This window comes from Vombatus ursinus, unplaced genomic scaffold (assembly GCF_900497805.2).
Source record: "Vombatus ursinus unplaced genomic scaffold, bare-nosed wombat genome assembly UNPS02015406.1, whole genome shotgun sequence".
Classification (NCBI taxonomy): Eukaryota; Metazoa; Chordata; class Mammalia; order Diprotodontia; family Vombatidae; genus Vombatus; species Vombatus ursinus.
In genome coordinates, this window is record NW_020955184.1 from 2,625,447 (window position 1) to 2,646,149 (window position 20,703).

The 20,703-nt window shown below is 33.0% G+C and overlaps 1 protein-coding gene across 2 annotated transcripts in view; it reads left to right on the forward strand.

Moving 5' to 3' along the window:
• The first annotated feature begins 1,133 nt into the window (after window positions 1-1,133).
• The window catches only part of MBIP (MAP3K12 binding inhibitory protein 1), a 30,230-nt gene continuing 10,660 nt past the window's right edge, over window positions 1,134-20,703 (forward strand). For both annotated transcript variants that reach the window (XM_027847452.1, XM_027847451.1), the window contains exons 1-7: window positions 1,134-1,298; window positions 5,071-5,190; window positions 6,764-6,985; window positions 7,088-7,184; window positions 10,808-10,873; window positions 11,314-11,466; window positions 12,704-12,801. In XM_027847452.1, coding sequence (XP_027703253.1) covers window positions 1,173-1,298; window positions 5,071-5,190; window positions 6,764-6,985; window positions 7,088-7,184; window positions 10,808-10,873; window positions 11,314-11,466; window positions 12,704-12,801 — 882 coding nt within the window. In that variant the 5' untranslated portion in view covers window positions 1,134-1,172. The remainder of the gene's footprint in view (window positions 1,299-5,070; window positions 5,191-6,763; window positions 6,986-7,087; window positions 7,185-10,807; window positions 10,874-11,313; window positions 11,467-12,703; window positions 12,802-20,703) is intronic.

Genomic DNA, 20,703 nt, shown 5'->3' on the forward strand with positions numbered 1-20,703 from the left:
TCATACTGTCTGGTACCAACCTATCTCAAAGTGGTATATAAATGTAAGTTATTTTTATAGTAATTATATTTTAAAACTTATTACACAAGTAAAAAACTAGTTGAATTAACAATTTCAGCAAAGTTGCTAAATATAAAAAACCCACTTAAATCATCAGCATTTCTATATATTACCAACAAAATCCAACAGCAAGAGATAGAAAGAGAAATTATATTTTAAAATAACTGTAAAAAATAACTGTAGACAATATAAAATACTTGGGAATCTACACACTCTGGAAATTACAAAACACTTTTCACACAAATAAAGTCAGATCCCAACAATTGGAAAAATATTAAAAATTCATCTCAAGTGTCTCCCGCATGCCAATATAAATGAGTGAATGGAGAAAAGGTACAGAGGCAATCTATCACCAAGATGCAAAGTCATAGCCTCTTCTAAATGATGGCAAAATTACTATCCCTTCCACATATAAATGATACTAAAAATTGAAAAGGGCAAAATGTGAAAAGTGCCCCACACTCTAACATATTCCTTTCAGTGAAAAATGTGCAGTCCCTGCAAATTACTTGGGGTACACCAGAGTATCTGTGGCTAGGAAGAGGATGAACAGACGAATTCCAAGGGAAAGCACAAGCTGTTACTCCTCTTGACTCTGTAGCCAATCAGCTTCAACATTCTCCTACTCTGACCAATCAAGAATTACTGCCCCTTAAAAAAGGGGCCAGCTCACATGTCCCATAGAAAGGCAATGCAGCATATGTCCACCTTCATGGGAATCAGGGCCCTCTCATCACCAGGTTACATCACCATCTCTTGCCATGTAAGAAAAATGATCCAATTCAGTTCTAATGTTTTAGCAAACTAAAACAAAAACAATACCCTACAATTTTTAACACCTAAGATACCACAAAAGGTACTACAGTTTAGAATTCCCCCTCACTGAGGCCTGTCACAGAGAGGACTGCAGAGAAGACAGGGCGGGAAAAGCTGTTTCTTCCGATCATCTGATTGGTCCTCATATTTGCCAGTCAGATGGAAAGGAGTGGGGCCCTAGAACATAGCGCTAAACGTAAGGAACGTTTCAGTGACGTCATCACAACGCGACGAAAACTAAAGAGGGAAAAGGGGCGGGGCTAAACGGGAACCTTGGCAGCGGTTGGAGAGGTGTCATGGCTGCTCCTTTGGGGCTATCGGGGCACCCCCGAGGCATTCACAAGAACCCGGATCAAAGCTGCAGCTTCTACCGCGAGGTTCTGGTTGGTTTCTTCCGCTCCCTCCGCACCCTGACAGGGCAGGTAGATGATGGCGGCGTTATCTCTGTCTGTCTCTGTCTCTGCCTGTCTCTGGCTCTCTGGCTCTCTGGCTGTCTTTCCCTCTTTCCCTCTCTCTCTCCCTCCTCTCTTCTCTCTCTTCCTTTTCTCGTTTACTCAGCGAACAGGGTTGACTGAGTCTCTGCTGCGTCAACTGGTTGACCAAGCTCGGGGGCTTTTGGGATTCCTGCCCCAACGGGAAGAGAATTAGGGTTCCCCCAGGATTGCTGTGGTAGTACCGCCTGCTTACATTTTTCCTAACGCTGATCTTGCAGCGTCACTTACGGTGATTCCCATTCTCTCCCCTCCTCCCCCCCAAAAAGAAAAAAAAAAGAAAAGGAAAGAAAAAGAAAGGGAAGGGGATTTAAAAAGTAGCGGGCGAAGAAGTCGGAAGAGGAACTGTCCGCAGGAGAAGTTGGCCTGGCTACGAGGAAGGCAGCTAAGCGCCGTCCGTGGGACTGGCCACAACCCGGGAGCTCAGGATCGGACATCTTTCATTTTTCTTCTGAGATGGAAAAAAAGGTTCACTAGCCATCTGTACGGAGAAGGAATCTGGAGACAGAAGATCCCTCTCTGTTTGGGAAATTTTATTCCCTCACTACTTTTGTGACTGGATGTAATGAGTAGTAGTTTTGTTTATGTTTTTTTCCTAGTGGGTCATATTGCATTTATTAAAAAAAAAAAAGAAAAAGAAAAAGAAAGTATTTACTCAGATCATGAGACTAGGCTACTTTTGATGCCTTATGGGTGTAGTTAAGCCGAAATGGGTAATGAAGTCGAGGTGTTTGGCAATAATTTTTATTTCCTCCTTAAAAATGCAAAATTAAAAGCCGGTTACTTATTTGTGTTTTTAAAACTAATGTTTGAAAGAAAATTGTTAAGTACTTCTTGTAACAATCTGTTCACTACCTACTTGGAGATCTTAGCATATTTAAATTATGGTTGTATGGTCTAAGTAGAAATTTGACATCAGTAATTTTTTTTCCTTTTTTTGGTTAGTGACCTTTCTCCCCCCTCCCGCCCAATCTCATTAGCATAGAAAACATCTTAGCTGTTAAAAATAAATAAATAAAAGTCTCCTGGGTCTAGGCCTGATAACAATTGCTTCAATAATCTTATAGGCACTCAACTGTGTGATAGGCTAAGTTCATAAACAAAATGATCTGAGCTTTCAATTTGTGATAGTAGCTTTATTCTTCTGATTATTTTTGCAAGTGTGTTTGGGGTAAGAAAAAAGCATGTTTTTCCTTTTAGCCATCCTTTTGTTTGTTTGTTTGTTTTAGCCATCCTTCGTAAGACAGTTTGTGATATTCACTCAAATTTGGAGCAGTTATTTGTGGAAATTATTAAAAAGCGTGCATATTCAGCCCATTTTTTCAAATACTTGGTAGTTATATTTTTAAAAATGTTAGCATTTTAAGCCTTAAGCTTAGCCATTCTAACTTCCTTTAAACAAAAGGAAAAAAAAAAACAAAGCAGTTGGAGCTTGATATCATAAATTAGGATGGAGATAAAATTTAAAATTACACAAAATTCTGTTAGTCGTTTACAAATGAGATAATTTTTCCCATGATCGGTTAAATTTTAAAACACAGTTGATGCAGTAAATTATATGAAAGTTACTGCAGTGAATTATATGAAAGTTTTCACATTCCAGATTTTTTCAAAGGCATATTTCCTGCAGATTATATTTTTATGTGTGTTTTCCAGACTCTAGGTTCCAGTATAGTCACATGTGTTAAATTTACATAATATATGTCACTGTCAAATGTGTAAATATCATTACTTGCATCTGACACAGAGAAGATATCAATCAAAAACCAAAATTAGCCCAATTTGATGGTTAATCAAAATACTGACCATATTGATAATTATCTGTCTTTTTGAGGTATTATTTAGAGATTGAAATAAAAACAAAAGTATTTATAGAATCACTTTAGGTCATTATTTGCTTTTGTAAGAAGTTAAATCATAAAATTTGCATGATCATCTTAAGGTTAAGATGCTTGCTTAGGGTTAGTGCTCATGATGCTCTTAATTATTGATATTGTTTGATAGGGAACACAGTATTAAATGTTTTAATGTATGTGCTCACTCCAGTCATGGACGTTCTTACTTTTTATGCTTTGCCCCTATTGGCCCTTTGACTATTTTTCATTTGGTTTGAACCTGAATATTTTAACACTGTATTATTAATTTCTTTGCAGAATGGCAAAAAAAAAAATGTTCATATCAATGAAAGGTTAATAAAGGTTTTGGAGTCAGTCGATTCTTACATGTTCTGTGATATCAGATGTTTAAATTAATATTGCTAATATTGAAGGTTATAACAAATAGTCCTTTTTTAGTTGAAAATGAAAATTACCCCTATATTTGAATGAAGGATTACATGGGGTTTTTTTAGATTCCTTTTTTTAAAAAATGAAAACAATTACATGCAATTAAAATCTTAACACTTTTATAATAAATCAAAATATAACCTTCATTCTCTACAAAAATTTATCTTTTGACCTTCATGGATTCATTTTCAAGTAAGGTGCTTATATTTACCGTAATCAGATTTTTTTTGGTAAGGTCTACAAATACAGCAGTTCAGTCAATATAGTAAAAGTTTGTTAGCCTACGAAAATGACATTTTAGAAAATACACATTGAGATTAATTCAGGCATTGTCATTGCCTCATGTTTCTTTCTGTATCTCTGAAATAGACTTTTGAAAGTTAGAGCCAGATTGTAAATAACTGTAGTGTTTTTCACATGCATGATATTCTTCCATTTATAACAGAACCATTTTGAATTGTTTCTCAGTGGTTTTTTGGGTTTTTTTGTTTTGTATTGTTTTGTTTTTTACATTTTATCCTCTACATAAACTGATGTCTTTTATAAAAATTGTTGCAAAAGTTATAGGGTAAACCAGTTACTTTTCTTTTTTTTTTCTATTGGCATTATAGTGCTTTTTATGTAGCATATAATGTAATATTATTTTTGGTTACTTTTCATAAATGTTGTATACCCACCATAGATATATTTCTTATGCCATATGCCTTAATATAATTAAGCAACTTGCAAATTTTTGGAGTCTCCTGTTTGTGGGGCTTTATTTAAACAAGAGATCCATTCTATCTACAAATACATGGTTGTATTCAGAACAATTAAATAATATTTCACTTTTCCCTTTAATACTCAAATCATGGTTTGAATAATTTTTTAAGAACATGTTTTCTTAAAAAATCTCATTATATGTGGGTTTCTTAGCCAATATTTAGTGGTCTTGATTTACAAAGATAAAAGTTTGATGGAGAAGGCAGTTAGTAGAAGTATGATTCAGATATCAGTAGAGGAAAATAATATACAGTATATATATTTAGCTAACTAAAGTGATGTGCATATTAGAAACCCACATTTGAGTGGGTTTTAGTATGAGACAAGTCTACCTTCAACCCAATTCAAGGGGTTTAGGGACTAAAGTACCTAAAGTATCTTATTGTAAGGCAATTTCATTTATAAGGCAATCGCATGACATAGAACTTAACCCCTTTAGGGTATAAGATCATGCCTATTCTTTTATCAAAATATTCAAGATTCCAATACCTTTTAAAATGGGAACTTATTAATTTTTAGCTAAAAATTAAAAGATTAATAACTTTGACTAAGATAGGTATACATCTTGCTCTGTAAAAATACTACTTTTTGTGACGGCACATGTGTACAATACAATGGCGTAATTTTTGTGATGGTGCTGTTTTGCCCTTTTGAAGCTTAACCTTGGAGATGATGTGGTGAAAATTACAATCGATTGGAACAAGCTTCAAAGCCTCTCAGCACTCCAGCCAGCATTGCTCTTTAGTGCTCTTGAACAACATGCTTTATATTTTCAGGTAAATATCTTGTTGGACACATTAACTTGGCTGTGAGAATAGAATCTAATTGTAGTAAAATTACAAGCTCATAACATTTCAATTATTTTTAGCTTAATACTATTAATACAAGGTTGCAGATAGGTTTCAGAACAGTTGTAAGACTAGCCCAATAACTGATGGGGTTATGAAGATTGAATGAATCCATTTCTATTCAATTCTAGACCTGCATTGTAAATTCAGTACAGTTTCATCTATGGTGGGTTATAATTAAGCAATAAGACACGGCAGGTGTGTGTCATGCTATGATAATGATTCCATGCCTTGGGTGAGTTTGGAGGCTCATGGAGTGCTTTCAGTGGTTTAAGAAGTGGCATTATCTCAGCATGACACATCCTGCAGTGTCTATTGCAATTAAACATTTTCAGCTTAGTTTTTTAAAAGAAAGTAATTTCTGTGTTATTGTCTCATCTTAGTAAGTAGCCAGTCACTATGTTATGTGATAATTTTCCTTAACAGTTTTTATAGCATCCTTTATATTAAAAATAGACATTAAACTGTTAGATATATAGTAGTATTTTGATATTTGAGTGCATCACTTCCCTACATGAACAGTATGGTGACCTTTCTGGTTTCTAGTTAAATGACTCTATATTGGTAATTGTATAAATTTTCACATAGAAAATTCAAATTGTGTGATGTTAAATGGAGAAATGGAAGAGCTGTTCTGGATTGTTCACTTTATTGGCATTAAAATATGTGATAGGTTACAAAAAGGGTTGCTTTAACAAAGGAAACAAAAGTATAGCAATGGAAGAAGTGTGACTTTGAAAAGTGTTTTTATTTAAACTGGAATATATATTAATATTCATCTCTTCCTTTACTTCAAGGACTTTATGCTAAAATCTAACTACTTCATGTTGGGAGTAGTAATTATTGGGAGGGAGGAGGAAAATAGGTGATGTAATTTATGTTATACATTTGGTTTGATATATTTTTTCTCATGTTGGTGCTAAGTGCTTATTTTCTGCTATGTTGAAAGAAACTTCTTTCATTTTGTGACCTAAGGAGATAACCTACCATGACAGGAAAAGCATAAGTGTTCAGTATAACACCTATATATTTCAAGTCTGTGTTCTCTCCTACACTTTGACCAACTGCAGTTTCAAGTGGAGAATCTCCAGTGATGTAGTGATAATGCAGGGCTTTACTGAGTAAGAGCACTGGCTCTCATGTTAAGGAGGAAAAATACTAAGCCTTAGTGTTCTGAGTAGGCATTTGAATGACATGTTAATTAAGAGACATTGGTGCCAGAGGCTGAGCCATTGATTTGGCACAAAATAACAGGGTGATTCCTTCAAAGACAGTTTTAGATTTTTTAAGTTTCTCACAAATATGTGACAAATGACGATAATCATGGCAGCACAAAACTACAAATCACCCTGTATGGTCAAATTTATAAATGCCAAAATGCTAGATTTAAATTTAATAAGTTTTAAAAATTGAATTTAAGTAGGAATCTTAGTTAAAATTATAATTGATTTAATCTTGATCAGTTTAAATGCCATCAAATATGTTCATGGTTTTTTTTTAGCCTTTTTTAGAAAGACTTCAGTGCCTGATTAAAGAGGAAAATATAACTGCCATTGAAGAGGCTGATAAAACAAAATCAGTCAACAAAAATGATTCAAAAATATGCCCTGATGATAACCTACATACAGAAGAAAAATACAAAGATTGTGGTTTGGAAGTTCTTAAAAACAAGCAAATTAACTTTGATCCTGAAGTAGTCCAGATAAAAGCTGGAAAAGCAGAAGTAAGCATAGGTGTTTTTTGTCTTGAATTTAAAAGTTGTCTTTAAAAAAATTGAAATTGTTTCAACAATATATATACATATGAACTTGTTTATTACCTGCAGATCGACAGGAGAATATCAGCATTCATTGAACGAAAGCAAGCTGAGATCAATGAAAACAATGTCCGGGAATTTTGTAATGTAATTGATTGTAATCAAGGTAAATATGCAGCCAGAATTTAAACCTCAGGTAATTTTATTTATTTGGAGGTACTTTTTATTTTCTCTCTCTCTTTTTTTTTTTAATTTCTTAGCTCTTAAAAATCAGTAAATCAAGAATTCAGTTGTGTTTATTTTAGGATCAATTGTTAAGATTTTTCTTCTTGCTTAATAATAAAATGTCTTACAAAACTGAAAGCTCTGTAATTAAGATGACCAAGCTTGGTTACAGAGTTGGGAAAATGTATCTCCCTTCATTAAAGAGGTGGGACACTATTGGTATAGAATATTATATATACTCTCAGATTATGGTTGTTTTGTTGATTTGCTTTCCTGATTTTTTTTTATTCATTTTTTGTTATAAAGGAAGGCTTGCTGTATATGGGGTAGAAGTGAGGTTGTCTTTAGAAATAAATGTGATGCAAATACAAAAGATATCCATAAAAATAAATTTTAAAATAGACTATTTTCAGAAATGTTTTGAGGACTATGCCAAGGTAAAGTGCTTCTTCAGTATTAAGAATGAAGTAAAGTAGGATAACTGTAAACTGTAAAACTGTAAAAACAGTTTTTAGATGAATAATCATATTGTTATTTACCTTTCAAGAGTACTTCAGATTTTATAAATTCAAATAAAAACTTCAGCTTTGGTTTTTGGAGGGATAAGTGCTTGGCCCTAACAATGCAATGGAAACAAATTGTCTGAATTTCATGACAGTAAATAATGTTACTTTAAATTGCATCTTCCAGGATATTAAATGAACTTACAGAAGAGGTAGTGTTCCTCAAAAAAGTGAAAAGTTGCTTTTTTGTTTTGTTTTGTTTTTTTCCCAACTTGGAAGTATGGTGTTTTGTGTGGTGCTATATTGGTTGATTGCAGAAATGTTTGTCATGATTTTTCTCCTTTTATTACACTAGGGTGTATATTTGACAGTTTCTATCAGATTCTTCTCCGAGTATATGTTTTGCCACAGAATGAAAAATGTTGGGAAGCACTGACATAGCTCATTGTCAAGTATCATAGTAATCATTAGAGCACAAGTTATCATTAGAAAAATATATGAAGAATTCATTCTTCAAATGCTTCCTTTTTCCTCTCGAATCCTTTGGCTAATTAACAGAAACATTCAAGCTTCAGATAAGATTGGTAATAACACTTCTCCTTTTTAGGTTCCTATTTAATCATTTATGTTGATTCAACTTTCCCTATTATAAGCACTATATAGACATTTCCCTGATTATGTGTGTGTGTATTCACATGTGTATATACACAACAGTAATATATGTGTTTATATGTATATACATGAAAATATACATACACACATATACACATATGTAAATGTGTGTGTGTGTATTGGAGAAGGAAATGGCACACTTGGTTGCTCCAGCATCTTTATCAAGAAAACCCCAAATGGGGTCACGAAGAATTGGATACAACTGAAATGACTGAATGACAATGTGTATGTGTATATATATCCCAGCACTTAGCACAGTAAGCATTTAATAATAAGTGTATATTGGTATATGTATGTGTATATATATCCCAGCACTTAGCACAGTAAGCATTTAATAATAAGTGTATATTGGTATATGTATGTGTATATATATATATATAGATACATAACATATAAATGTATACATATCTTTTGTAGTAGCATTGTTTTAAAACAGTAGATACAATGCATTGACAGAATCTCATCTGCAAACTTTAGCAATTCATCTGCAGCATATGAGAAAGTGTTTTTTGAGGGAAGAGAAATGTGTCCTTGGTGTTATTTTTCTGTTCTCTATGTTAATTCTTAACTATAAATATAGAGGGAATAGAAGTTAACAAAATTCAAAATAGTGAACTAGATTTCTTGACCCGTAGAGTCCTTTGCTGATTAAAAACAGGGCTATAAAGAATTTTAAGCAAATAATTTATCTGTACTTAGACATTCACCATAATAGGCATATTTGAAATTTTTGTGGGTCACCCAGCCTGCTAAATGAGAATATTATACCATCTTAGCTCTAGCAGAGAATGACCTTCTGTTATTATTGTTGTTGTTTTTCATCCCCATAACTCTTTCCATTGTCCCATACTGTGTCCCCTTTTCGCATTAGTACTTGCATTGGATGTGAGAAACACTTTTACTAGAACAGTTATAAATACATTTTAATAACTTGTATTCACTCATACTTATCCATGTATTTTTATAAAACAATTGCTTTAAAAAAATTTGTTAATGAGAAATAGGATTTTTCTTTAAATTTCTAATCCAGAAAGGAATAGGGGCTAGTCTTGGGGTCTAGAAGACTTTACACCCTGCCTCTGACTTTTGTTCTATGATCATGGGCAAGTCACATAAACCTTCAACAACTCAGGTAACTTTCAGAAACCATGACTTTTGGTGCCAACTGCTTTGGTGAAAGGAATTTCCACACCCCAAGATCACTATACTGATGATACTTGTGATTTTAAAAATCATCTCCACCTAAGAAGAATTCTCACCTACTATCCATTTTGTAGGGTTTTTGACTATTAAAAATGGAAATGGTTCAGGAAATCAACTGATATTATTTGATTCTAGTAAATGTTTTATTTTATTTTATTTTATAGCTTTTGTTCTGCCAGTAGCTTTTTAACTTTCTTTTGATCTCATAATAATTTATAGTTGGCACTATGACATTGTGGCTAGGAGAGCCAGCCTTGGTGTTAGGAAGACTTGATTTCAGGTTTAATAAATACTGGCTGCGTGACCCTGGGCAAGTCATTTAATCTCTTAGTGACTGTCAGCTTTCCTAAAAGTATAATGTAAATGTCAGAACAGGTGTTAATATTTATTTATTTTTAAAAACTTCTTACTCTTGATGAAATTACTAGTCTGGTACAAAAGCTAAAATTGCCTCCCAGTCTAAGTTTGTGCTTACTTACAATTATGGTGTTTTTACCTGGCCAAGTTGAAACAAAAGTCCCAGGGTAAATTCTAATCTGTTTGAAGATTTCAGGAGAAAGGCTTTTCTTCTGTGGTTAAAGGATTTTTATATATAGTCTACTCTTATGTCTCAAAGCTCTTTCCTGTGATACAGCTCTTAGAAAGAATAAGGGATATTTTAAATTTTTATAACTAATTCTTTTTAATGCTCAATGCCAGTAAATATAACAGATACTAAACATTTTTAGAAAACCAAATCAGTATAATTAGTTCTATTTTGGAATAGAAGGAATAAAATTTCTCCGACAGCAATAAAATGCTCTCCTATTAGGTGAGTTAGATGCTCTTTATGGACTTCATTCTTCTGCTGTAGCATTGGCTGTTTTGAAAGTATAATATTAACTTAATAATATATCATATGACCGAAGGTTTACATATGAAATTAAATTTTTGAGTCACTTTAGAAAAATCTTTTCTTTTGCATGAGACATCTACTAAAATCATCTAAGAAGTTATAGGTAAGACAAAACTTAAATTATTAACTCTGACTTTGTTCTTGTTCAGTTGTTTTATATTTCAGTATTTAGAAAGAACTCCATTTTCCTACCACATTTCTTACTAACATGAGCTACTTGGGAAGCTACAAAAACTCTGCACTTCGTAAATGACTGTTTGAGATCATCATGCTTTTCTGAATTTTCCTTAGAGAATAGCTGTGCGAGGACTGATGCTGTTTTTACCCCTTATCCAGGGTTTAAAAGTCACATCAAGGGTAAGTAATCATTATAATTCAAGTCACTTAACTGCTGCTTGCCTCAGTTCACTTAACTATAAAACTGGGATGATGATAACATCTACCCCACAGGTTGTTGTGAAGATGAAATGAAATTATTTTTATAAAGCTCTTACCAAGGTATCTGGCATATAGTAGGTACTTAATAAATTTTTAAAAATTATCTTTAAAACATCAGTAAAGCTTGTGCTAATCAAGACTGTGTGCTTAATGATGTAATGCTTTCTTCCCTAGTTTCAAATCTTGAAGGTATTTTTTTTTAAAGCAAAACTTTTGGCTTTTTCTATACCTGTATTTAGGAGTGGTGGAAGCATGGGTGTAAATAGTCCTTTAAAAAGATCGAAAAGTATTATTTGGGAGCTCATGATTTTCAGTCTATAAATATCAAAGTATACATAAAAATTTTCTTGGTAATTTAGTTTCTAGAGTTGTGAATACATATGGCCCACAGACTAGAACTGAAGGAACACAGGGATCTGGTCATAAAATTAATAGCATGCTTCGTGACTGTGGGAACCAGGCTGTAGAGGAAAGACTGCAAAATATTGAAGCTCATTTGCGATTGCAGACAGGTAAGTGAGTGTGCTATTTTAATAGATACATTTTTTTTATTTGCAAAATATTAAATTTCAGTGTTTATTCCTTCTTGGTTCAGGAATGTACACTGGACCTGAAATGGTAAAACGGAAAGATATTCTTATACTGAGGGGGAAAGTCTTATCTTGTCCTAAACTGTGAGTTAAGACTGTCTTATAAACTGTTCCAATCTTGTCAACACTCAAATAAAAAAAAAGAAGAAGAACTTCCAAGTGTGGATTACAGATAAAAAAAGATATCTATTAAAATCCTGGTAGGCTAGTCAGTTACGTCTCTTACATTTCTTTTTTAGAAAAGAATAAATAAAAGGTCAAAATGAAGTTGTAAAAATACTGAAAGGCTTTCCACTCCAACTCTAAAAGTAGATCATAAAAAGTGTTTATTAAAGGTGTTTTATACCCTTTGTGTACTGAAATTATTAACTCGTGACTCTAATATAAATTGTGTTTTTTAACTTTTCTTTCCTCAGAGAGCTTTTACTAAAGTCTTATTTATGTATTACTTCTTTATTCTGGAGCATGAGGACTAAGGTGTACCAGGTTAAAAATGAAGTTCTCAAAAAACTTATATATTTAATAATAATTCTCCTTGGAGAAGATTTTGTGCTTCCACAGGACATTTTCTAGGATAATTATTTTAAGTTTTTGCCTAACTATAAACTTGAAATTTGTGTGATCTTAGTCGTCTTCCATCCTTCCTGAAAAGAAGACTATAGAATATTTTAGGTACTCGTTAATTCCAAGGTATAGAGCAAATATTCTGAGTAATAGGAGAAAGTGTGGCAAGTAGTAGAGAAAATGAAAATTGAGGGAGATTTGATAAGCTGACTATGCTGTTCCATATGATAGTAGTAACTGGATTTTCTTTATCCTAAACAACTAATGGCCTGCTCAAAAGTTGTATTAAAAGTCCCCTTAAATAGCATGGAAACTATATAGAACATGCTAAGCACCAAGAACTCTTGACAACTTATATAATGTAGTGTTTTGAGAAGGGTAGGTATAGTATGATGTACCCCAAAGTACATATTGCTATAAGTAAAGAAAAGATTTCCTTGTACTTCATTTTTTATGGCTGAGATACAAATTAGTCAATAGACCTTGCCAGGTCAATTGTATAAAATCTTTTAACACTGTGTTTTAAAAGTCAAAATAACAAGGTTAGATCATTTTTAAAAGTTTACACTTTCAGATTTTTAAATTTTTTCTTTAGGTGGTCCGGTACCTAGAGATATTTATCAGAGAATTAAAAAACTTGAGGATAAAATCTTGGAATTAGAAGGCATTTCTCCTGAATATTTTCAATCTGTTGTAAGTAAAATTCCCTTTCTTATGTATTATGTCATATACTTTATATCACATGAAATAATATTTGAAAAACTTAGCACATAGTGAATTTTTAAGGCTTAGCATATAATGATTGCTTAAGAAATACTTGTTCCCTTCCCTCCACCCCCTTCACTGTCCCCTTTTTTTCTCCACGAGCACTAAAATCTGATTTTGTTTTGGAAGCATCTTGTTTATTAGCCAGTTAATATTTTGTAAACTAGAAGTCCTAAGCTAATCTTCCTGAGCATTCTTGAGTTATTTTCCTTACTTTTCTGAAACTGTTATATAAAGTTGTTGTATACAATACTTTACCCCTTTTTTAGAGTTGTTAAGTAGCATATTGCATTAGGGGGAAAAAGTTGTACACATCTGAACTTAGAATATATGAAAAAGTAAATTTTTTCTAGGTTAATCTTGTTTATGAATCTTTGGTTATTCTGAGAAATTATTATGAAGTGACTGAAAACAATATTTTGAATATAGCAACCATTTAGAAATTATAGCGTGCTTCTGAAAAATTTTGCCTACTGAGTACAAACCATATTCCTTTGCTTGGCATTTGAGATCTTATAAAAATTTACTTCTAACCCACCTTTTTTTTCCTTTTTTTTGCCAGCTTTTTCTTACTCTTCTTATGTGTTCTAATCAAACTAGATTATTTACCTTTATTCAAAAACTACCCATATTTTTCTGCCTAAAGTGTTAGCACTTTACTCATACTTATAATGCCTTCGTTGATATTCTATTCTCATCTTTTTAAGCCCCAAACATATATTACCTACTCTTTAAAGCCTCCCTTCCTCACCTCTAAAATTATTTCTTCCTCATTCTTTATATTCTTCTTTATATTTTGTATTCCACTTATACATTTATTTTTAATTTATATAATATTTTTCTGTTTACATTTATTATCATTCCCATTTGGATTAGAAACACTGTGAAGGCAAGAGTCTCAACTATTTGTGTCTTCCACAGTACCAAACTTGATGAATTATATGTAGAAAACATTTCAGAAATGTTTGAATGAATCACTGTTTTTAGTACTGTTGTCTGACATTTTCCTTCTGAGCATCTTTAATTTATTTATCTCCTTAATCTGTTTCATTTGTTGTTCAGTCTTTCACTCATGTCTGGTTTTTCATGACCCCTATGGACCATACAGTCCATGGAGTTTTCTTGGCAAAAATACTGGAGTGGTTTGCCATTTCCTTCTCCAGTGGTTTAACGGAGTGATTTGCCCAGGGTCACACAGCTAATAAGTGCCTGAAAATGGATTTGAACTCAGGTCTTCCTTACTCTAGACTCACTGATCATATAGGTACTTAGTGCCTTTTAGTCATCTCCTCACTCTGTTGCTAATTTGCTGTAGCCTTCTTTCACCTACCATGAATCTTTCCATTGCCTTCAGGATCATGTATAGTTTTATAATAAAACAAGCCCTTCAAATCTAAAACAAACTTTTTACCAAGCTCATACTACATGTGCTAAATATTGGAGCTACAAAGAAGCATTTAAAAAACTGCCCTCAGTGAACTTAGAATTGTTAGTTTGACTAGACTTTGAAGGATCTCACTGATATAAATCCCTCCTTCATTTGTAAGGATCTCATTGAGTCCTCTGATTTTTATTCATGTCCTCCCATAAATCCTTTTCAGAGAATCCACCCACTCTGAGAAGGACTTTCCTATAAATCTCTTAATATTGTGTTAATTCCAGTGGAGCACACAGACTGTCTCTCAGTTCCTCTATTTCTGGTCAGATATTTCTCTGATGGTATCCTTTATACCATTTCTTATATTTCTCTGATAATGTTACAGCTTTCTCATTCCCACCATGTGCTTCTCCTGTGGATTATGGGTCACCCAAACTTTAATGCTTTGAACATTTGGTATTTCATGACTAGTAGTTGAACAGCATCACCAGAAAATTCATGTGAAAAGATTGGTCTTTTGTTTCAGGTAAAAACTTGGGGAAAGCACTACACAATTTCCCAGAGGCATCTAGGTCACTTTCCTCCTTTCCTGAAGTGTTTGGCCAGTATATATGTACTGATGGAGCAGCTTTATAGTTTATTCATCCCACATATAGTTTTTTCGTACCACATTATGGTCTGCATTCTTATATTTGTTTTTTTTTTCCTTCTTAGTGAATAGTTAGGTTATTTTCTGAAAGATTTGGTAGATATAGGAGAATAGGCATATCCTTATTGATTTTATCTCAACACTTTTCTTAAGTAATAATAAGATATGTAATTTTCTCTTAGTGATTAAAAGTTCATCAAAGGGCATCTACTTTGTTTATGGGTTTTGGGTTTGTTTGTTTTTTTGTTTTTGAGTTTTTGTTTTTGTTTTTGTGGGGGAGAGGGGAGATTTGCTACCATAGAAAATATTGCCATAAAATTTTGATGTATAGGGAGCCCTTCTTTTTGTCACTGAACTCCTTCCTTCCCTTTATTCTTACAGTTATAAGGTGATAACCATGTATTATTTCCTACCATTTTTCTCCTATCATTTTGCAAATAAATTTTTATCCCAAATAAGCATTACCTTTGGCTATCATATCTTCTTGCTTGGAAAGGATCATAGATCCTAGGATTATTGATCTAGAATTGGAAAAGACCTCAGAGGCCATCTAGTTCTCAAATCTTTAATTTTTAAATTATGTATTGAGTTTACTTACTACAAGAGATGGATTAGGCATGTAAAAGCATTTTGTATTATTTCTGCTCTCTGAAGAATATGAATATCTGAGTTAGGCTTATTACTTTATTGATAAAATCAAAGCTATATAATTTGAACTCCTTTGTCAGTCTCTCATCAAAATTTTTTTTTCCCATCCTCACGGGAAAAAAATATGTAGGTGACCCCAATCCTGTATGCTTGATTGCATTTCCTTCTAACTCCATTTCTAGTCACCCTGTTAGCCCTTTTTTAGATAGCATCTTATTATTCCCTTACCTTTAATTGCTAAATTTCCCAGGATGGTCTCTGCTTAATTTCTTTTAACAAACATTTATTTAGTACCACATTTTGCTAGATGTTGGAGATACAAAGATGGGAATAGCATAATTCCTGCCCACAGAGTTTATAGTCTACTCTACTGGAGGTTACACGTGTACAAATTTAGTATGTTATATATTATGGAGGAACACAGAGATCCATAAGTCTAGAAAAACTAGATGAGTTCTAGTGATTTGGGAAAATACTTTCAGATGAAGGAAGAGGTGAGAATGTGAAATCATCAAAGCCATGATTCAATGAAGAGGTGACATCTGAGCTAATCTTGAAGGACTAGAATTTTTGGTAAATAACAATGAGAAGGTACATCCCAAAACATGAAAAATCTTGATGAGCACACATAGGCAGGAAATGGATGGCAGAACAAGATGGGGAAACAATAGTTTGGATGGAACATAGGAACGTAGCTTGTATGAAGGGGAAAAAAGGCTAGCACAACAATGTTGTGGAATAACTTAAATACCTGGCTTAAGGAATTTATATGTTGTACAGTGTGCAACATAGGAAGTCATTGAAAGTTTTTAAATGGTGAAGCGATATGACTAGACTGATACATGAGAAAAGTTGTTTTGGCACCTATGTGAGGGGTAGTCTAGAAAAATGAGGCTATCACAAGGAAACCAGTTAGAAAGCTATTAAAGTAGTCCAAGCAAGAGGTAATAACGAACTTAATGCGTCCTCTTCCCCTCATTATTCATTTCCTTGTGATCCTGCCTCTCTAAACTGTTCTCTCAAAACAATGATCTAACTGTAAAATCAATTGGCCTTTGCTTAATTTTTATCCTCCTTTGCTCCATTCAACAATCTTGAAACAAATTCTTTTCTTAGTTTTGGTAATACTTAAAAAAAAAATTGGACCAGCTGCAATGGACCAAATCTAATTGGATTAATTCATTGGAGGTAATGTAAACTCCCACACATGGATTCAAAAAATCAACTTTACCAGTAAGGAAGTGGGTAGACATAGCTGGAAAATAGTATGTAGGGGGAATATGTGGGGGTTTTAGTGGACAGGAAAATCAATATGAGTTACAATAATATAATAGCCAAAACACACCCACTAATTTGACCTTAGAGATCTCAGAGAGACAGGAAAGATGGCAGCAGAGGGGGTTAAGAATAACATGTTTGTTTTTTTTTTACCATTTCTAAACCTTAAATTGACAACTTGTACAATTGGCACTCTAAAAGTGAACTCTTTGCTTACTGACTAGTAGGCAGATTACTAAAGGAACAGAATAATAACAGTCCTAACATTTTTAAGAGAGGCATGGTGTCCAGAAAGAGGTACATGTCCTGAACTCTAGTCACGTCTATAGTATTGTTCTCCTTTCTGGGTATCACCTTTTTAAAAGGACATTGACAGAAGTACAATTATTTTTATGGTATTATTTTTGTAAAATATTTATTATTAGTACTACAATATATGATGCCTAATATTCCATGAAATATTATTTCTTGTTGTCTTTGGATATACAATAAAATCTATTTTACCAACTCATTGCTTTACCTCTCCAAAAATTCCTGTGATCCATCCTTTCATTTAGATACAGCTCCCTTCTTTCCTTTTTTTTTTTAAAGCAAGAATGTTAGGACTGTTATGATTCTGCTCCTCTGGCACTATGTCTGCTTGTTAGTCATTGCACAAGGAGCTCACTTCTAAAGTGTTAATTTTACCAGTTGTCAATTTAAAGCTTATAGATAGTCTGAAAACTGTGATTCTTAATCCCTTTTGCAGCTTTCTTTCCTGTCCCTCTGCTACCATTGCTGCAGAAGTAAAAGGCGACAGCTCAGGACCAAGGGCCATTTTGTACTTTTCATTGTTTCATGGTTACCATAGCTAAAAAAATTCATGACTCAGTGACCAGACTACTAGTAAAATACTTCTTCATAGTAAGCTAGATTGATTCTCAGGGAATCAGATTTATTTTTTTTTTATGGGAGTAATCCCTAAATCAACTGTCTTATACTCAGACCATTAATGAAGTTCATAATTAGTAAAAAGCCAGGAGACTTAACATTTAGAAAATGGTATGGTGTATAATTGAAACTGTTTAATTCTAAACTGTTAAATAAGTAATTGATTTGCAGAATGGTAAGCTGATGACAGAAATTAAATCGGTAATGATTATAATATTTAAAAAAGAAGTTTAACCAATGCAAACTAATTTAGCACATAGAGACCAAAATAAGGCAGAGAGTAACTTTGTTAGCAGATGTGATATAGGACTTAACTGCCAAACAGGGAGATGGTTGCAGAAGGCAACACTAGTAAATTTGTTAAATCTTACAAAGAAGAAAGGTGGACATTATGAGCATAAAGCAGAGAGAAGCAGTGGAAAGTAAGTCTATTTTTTTTTTTAATTTTCTCATGTACCTTCATTCTTTTTTAAATTCAATTTCGTTTTATTTTCAGTTCTCAAAATCTCCCCTTCTTCCTTTTCCCTCCCCTACCCACTGAGAAGGGGAAAAAAACAAAAAACTCATTACAGATATGCAGATATGCAAAACAATTTCCTACATCCTCTCCAACATTTATCATTTTCCTTTTCTGTCATATTAGCCAATCTAATGGGGTGAGGTGGTACCTCAGAGTTGTTTTAATTTTCATTTCTCTAATCATTAGTGATTTAGAGCATTTTTTCATATAACTATAGATAGCTTTGTAAGATCATATTCTTTTAACAATTTATCAATTGGGAAATGACTTGTATTCTTAGCAATTTGACTCAGTTCTCTATGTATTTGAGAAATGTAATTTGGTTTTCTTTCTTTTTTTTTTTTAATCAAATTAACCAATGGTTTATTTTATTTATTTATTTATTTTACCCTCATGGGACCAGCTTTTTGTTTTATTTATTAAGTCAGTGGTTTTCTTACTTTCAGTTTTACTAATGTCTCCTTTGATTTTCAGGATTTCCATTTGGTGTTTAATTGGTGATTTTAATTTGTTCTTTTTCTAGCTTTTTAAATTGAATGCCCAATTCATCAATCTGTTCTTTCTCTATTTTGTTGATATAAGCATTTAGAGATATAAATTTTTCCCTAAGTAGTACTCTGGCTACATCGCATAAATTTTAATATGTTGTCTCATTATTGTCATTCCCTTTGGTGCAATTTATTGTTTCTAAAATTTGTTCTTTGACTCACTCATTCTTTAGAATTAGATTATTTAGTTTCCAACTAATTGTTAATCTATCCACTTCCATTTATGGAATGTAATTTTTATTGCCTCTTGATCTGAAAAGGATGAATTTAATATTTCTGCCTTTCTGCATTTGATTGTGAGGTTTTTAATGCCCTAATACATGGTCAGGTATTATGTAGGTGTCATGTACCTCTGAGAAAAAGTATATTCCTTTTTATCCCCATTCAGTTTTCTTCAGAGGTCTATCATATCTAACTTTCCTAAAAGTCTGTTCACCTTTTCTTGTTTATTTTGTGGTTAGATTTATCTAGTTCTGAAAGGGAAAGGTTGAGGTCCCACACTAGTATAGTTTTACTGTTTCCTCCTGTAACTCATTTAACTTGTTTTGGAAATTTGGATCCTATACCACCTGGTGTGTATGTGTTTAGTATTGATATTACTATATTGTCTATGGTTCCTTTTAGCAAGATGTAGTTTCCTTCCTTCTCTCTTTTAATTAGATGTATTTTTGCTTTTTCTTTGTCTGAGATCACGATCGCTACCCCTGCTTTTTTTACTTCAGCTGAAGCATAATATATTCTGCTCTAGCCTTTTACCTTTACTCTGTGTGTCTCTCTCCTTCAATTTGTTTCTTGTAAACAATATATTCTGTTGTTTTTAATTCTGTTTTTTTAATCCATTCTGCTATCTGCTTCCATTTTATGGGAGTTCCCCTCCTTTTCTGGTCCCCTTCTCTTCCTACTTTCATTTAGGGTAAGATAGATTTCTATACCCACTTGAGTGTGTGTTATTTCCTCTTTAAGACAAATCCAATGAGAGTAAGGTTCAAAGACTCCCTCCTTTGTCTATTCTCATCTTTTCCTCCATTGTAACAGGTCTTTCATACTTTTTCATGTCATATAGTCTACCCCATTCTGCCTCTTTCTTCCTGTTCTCCCAGTGCAATCCTCTTTCTTACCCTTTAATTTTTTTATATCATCTCATCAAAATTAACTTATACCTGAACTCTCTGTCTGTTCCTTCTAACTATCCTAACAGAGATACAGTTCTTAAGAGTTACAAGTATCATCTTCCTGTATAGGGATGTAAACAGTTTAACCTAGAATAACTTATGTTTTTTTTCTTTCCTGTTTACCTTTTTATGCTTCTTTGAGTTTTGCATTTGAAAATCAAATTTTCTGTTTAGCTCTGGTCTTTTCATTAGAAATGTTTGAAAGTCCTGTATTTCATAGAATATACATTTTTTCCCCAGAAAGATTATGCTCAGTTTTGCTGAGTAATTGATTCTTAGTTGTAATCCAAGCTCTTTTGCCTTCTGGAATATCATATTCCAGGCCCTCCAGTCCTTTAATGTAGAAGCTGCTAAATCTTTTTTTAATCCTGATTGTGACTCCTTGATATTTGAATTGTTTCTTTCTGACTGCAGTATTTTCTCCTTGACTTGAGAGTTCTGGAATTTGACTATAATATTCCTGGGAGTTTTCATTTTGGGATCTCTTTCAGGAGTTGATTGGTAGATTCTTTCAACTTCAATTTTACCCTCTCATTCTAGGATATCAGGGCAGATTTCCTTGATAATTTCTTTCAAGCTACTGTCCAGGCTCTTTTTTTGTCTGTGCCTTTCAGGTAGTACAATGATTCTGACATTGTCTCTCCTGGACCTATTTTCCAGGTCAGTTGTTTTTCTGGTGAGATATTTTACATTATCTTCTATTTTTT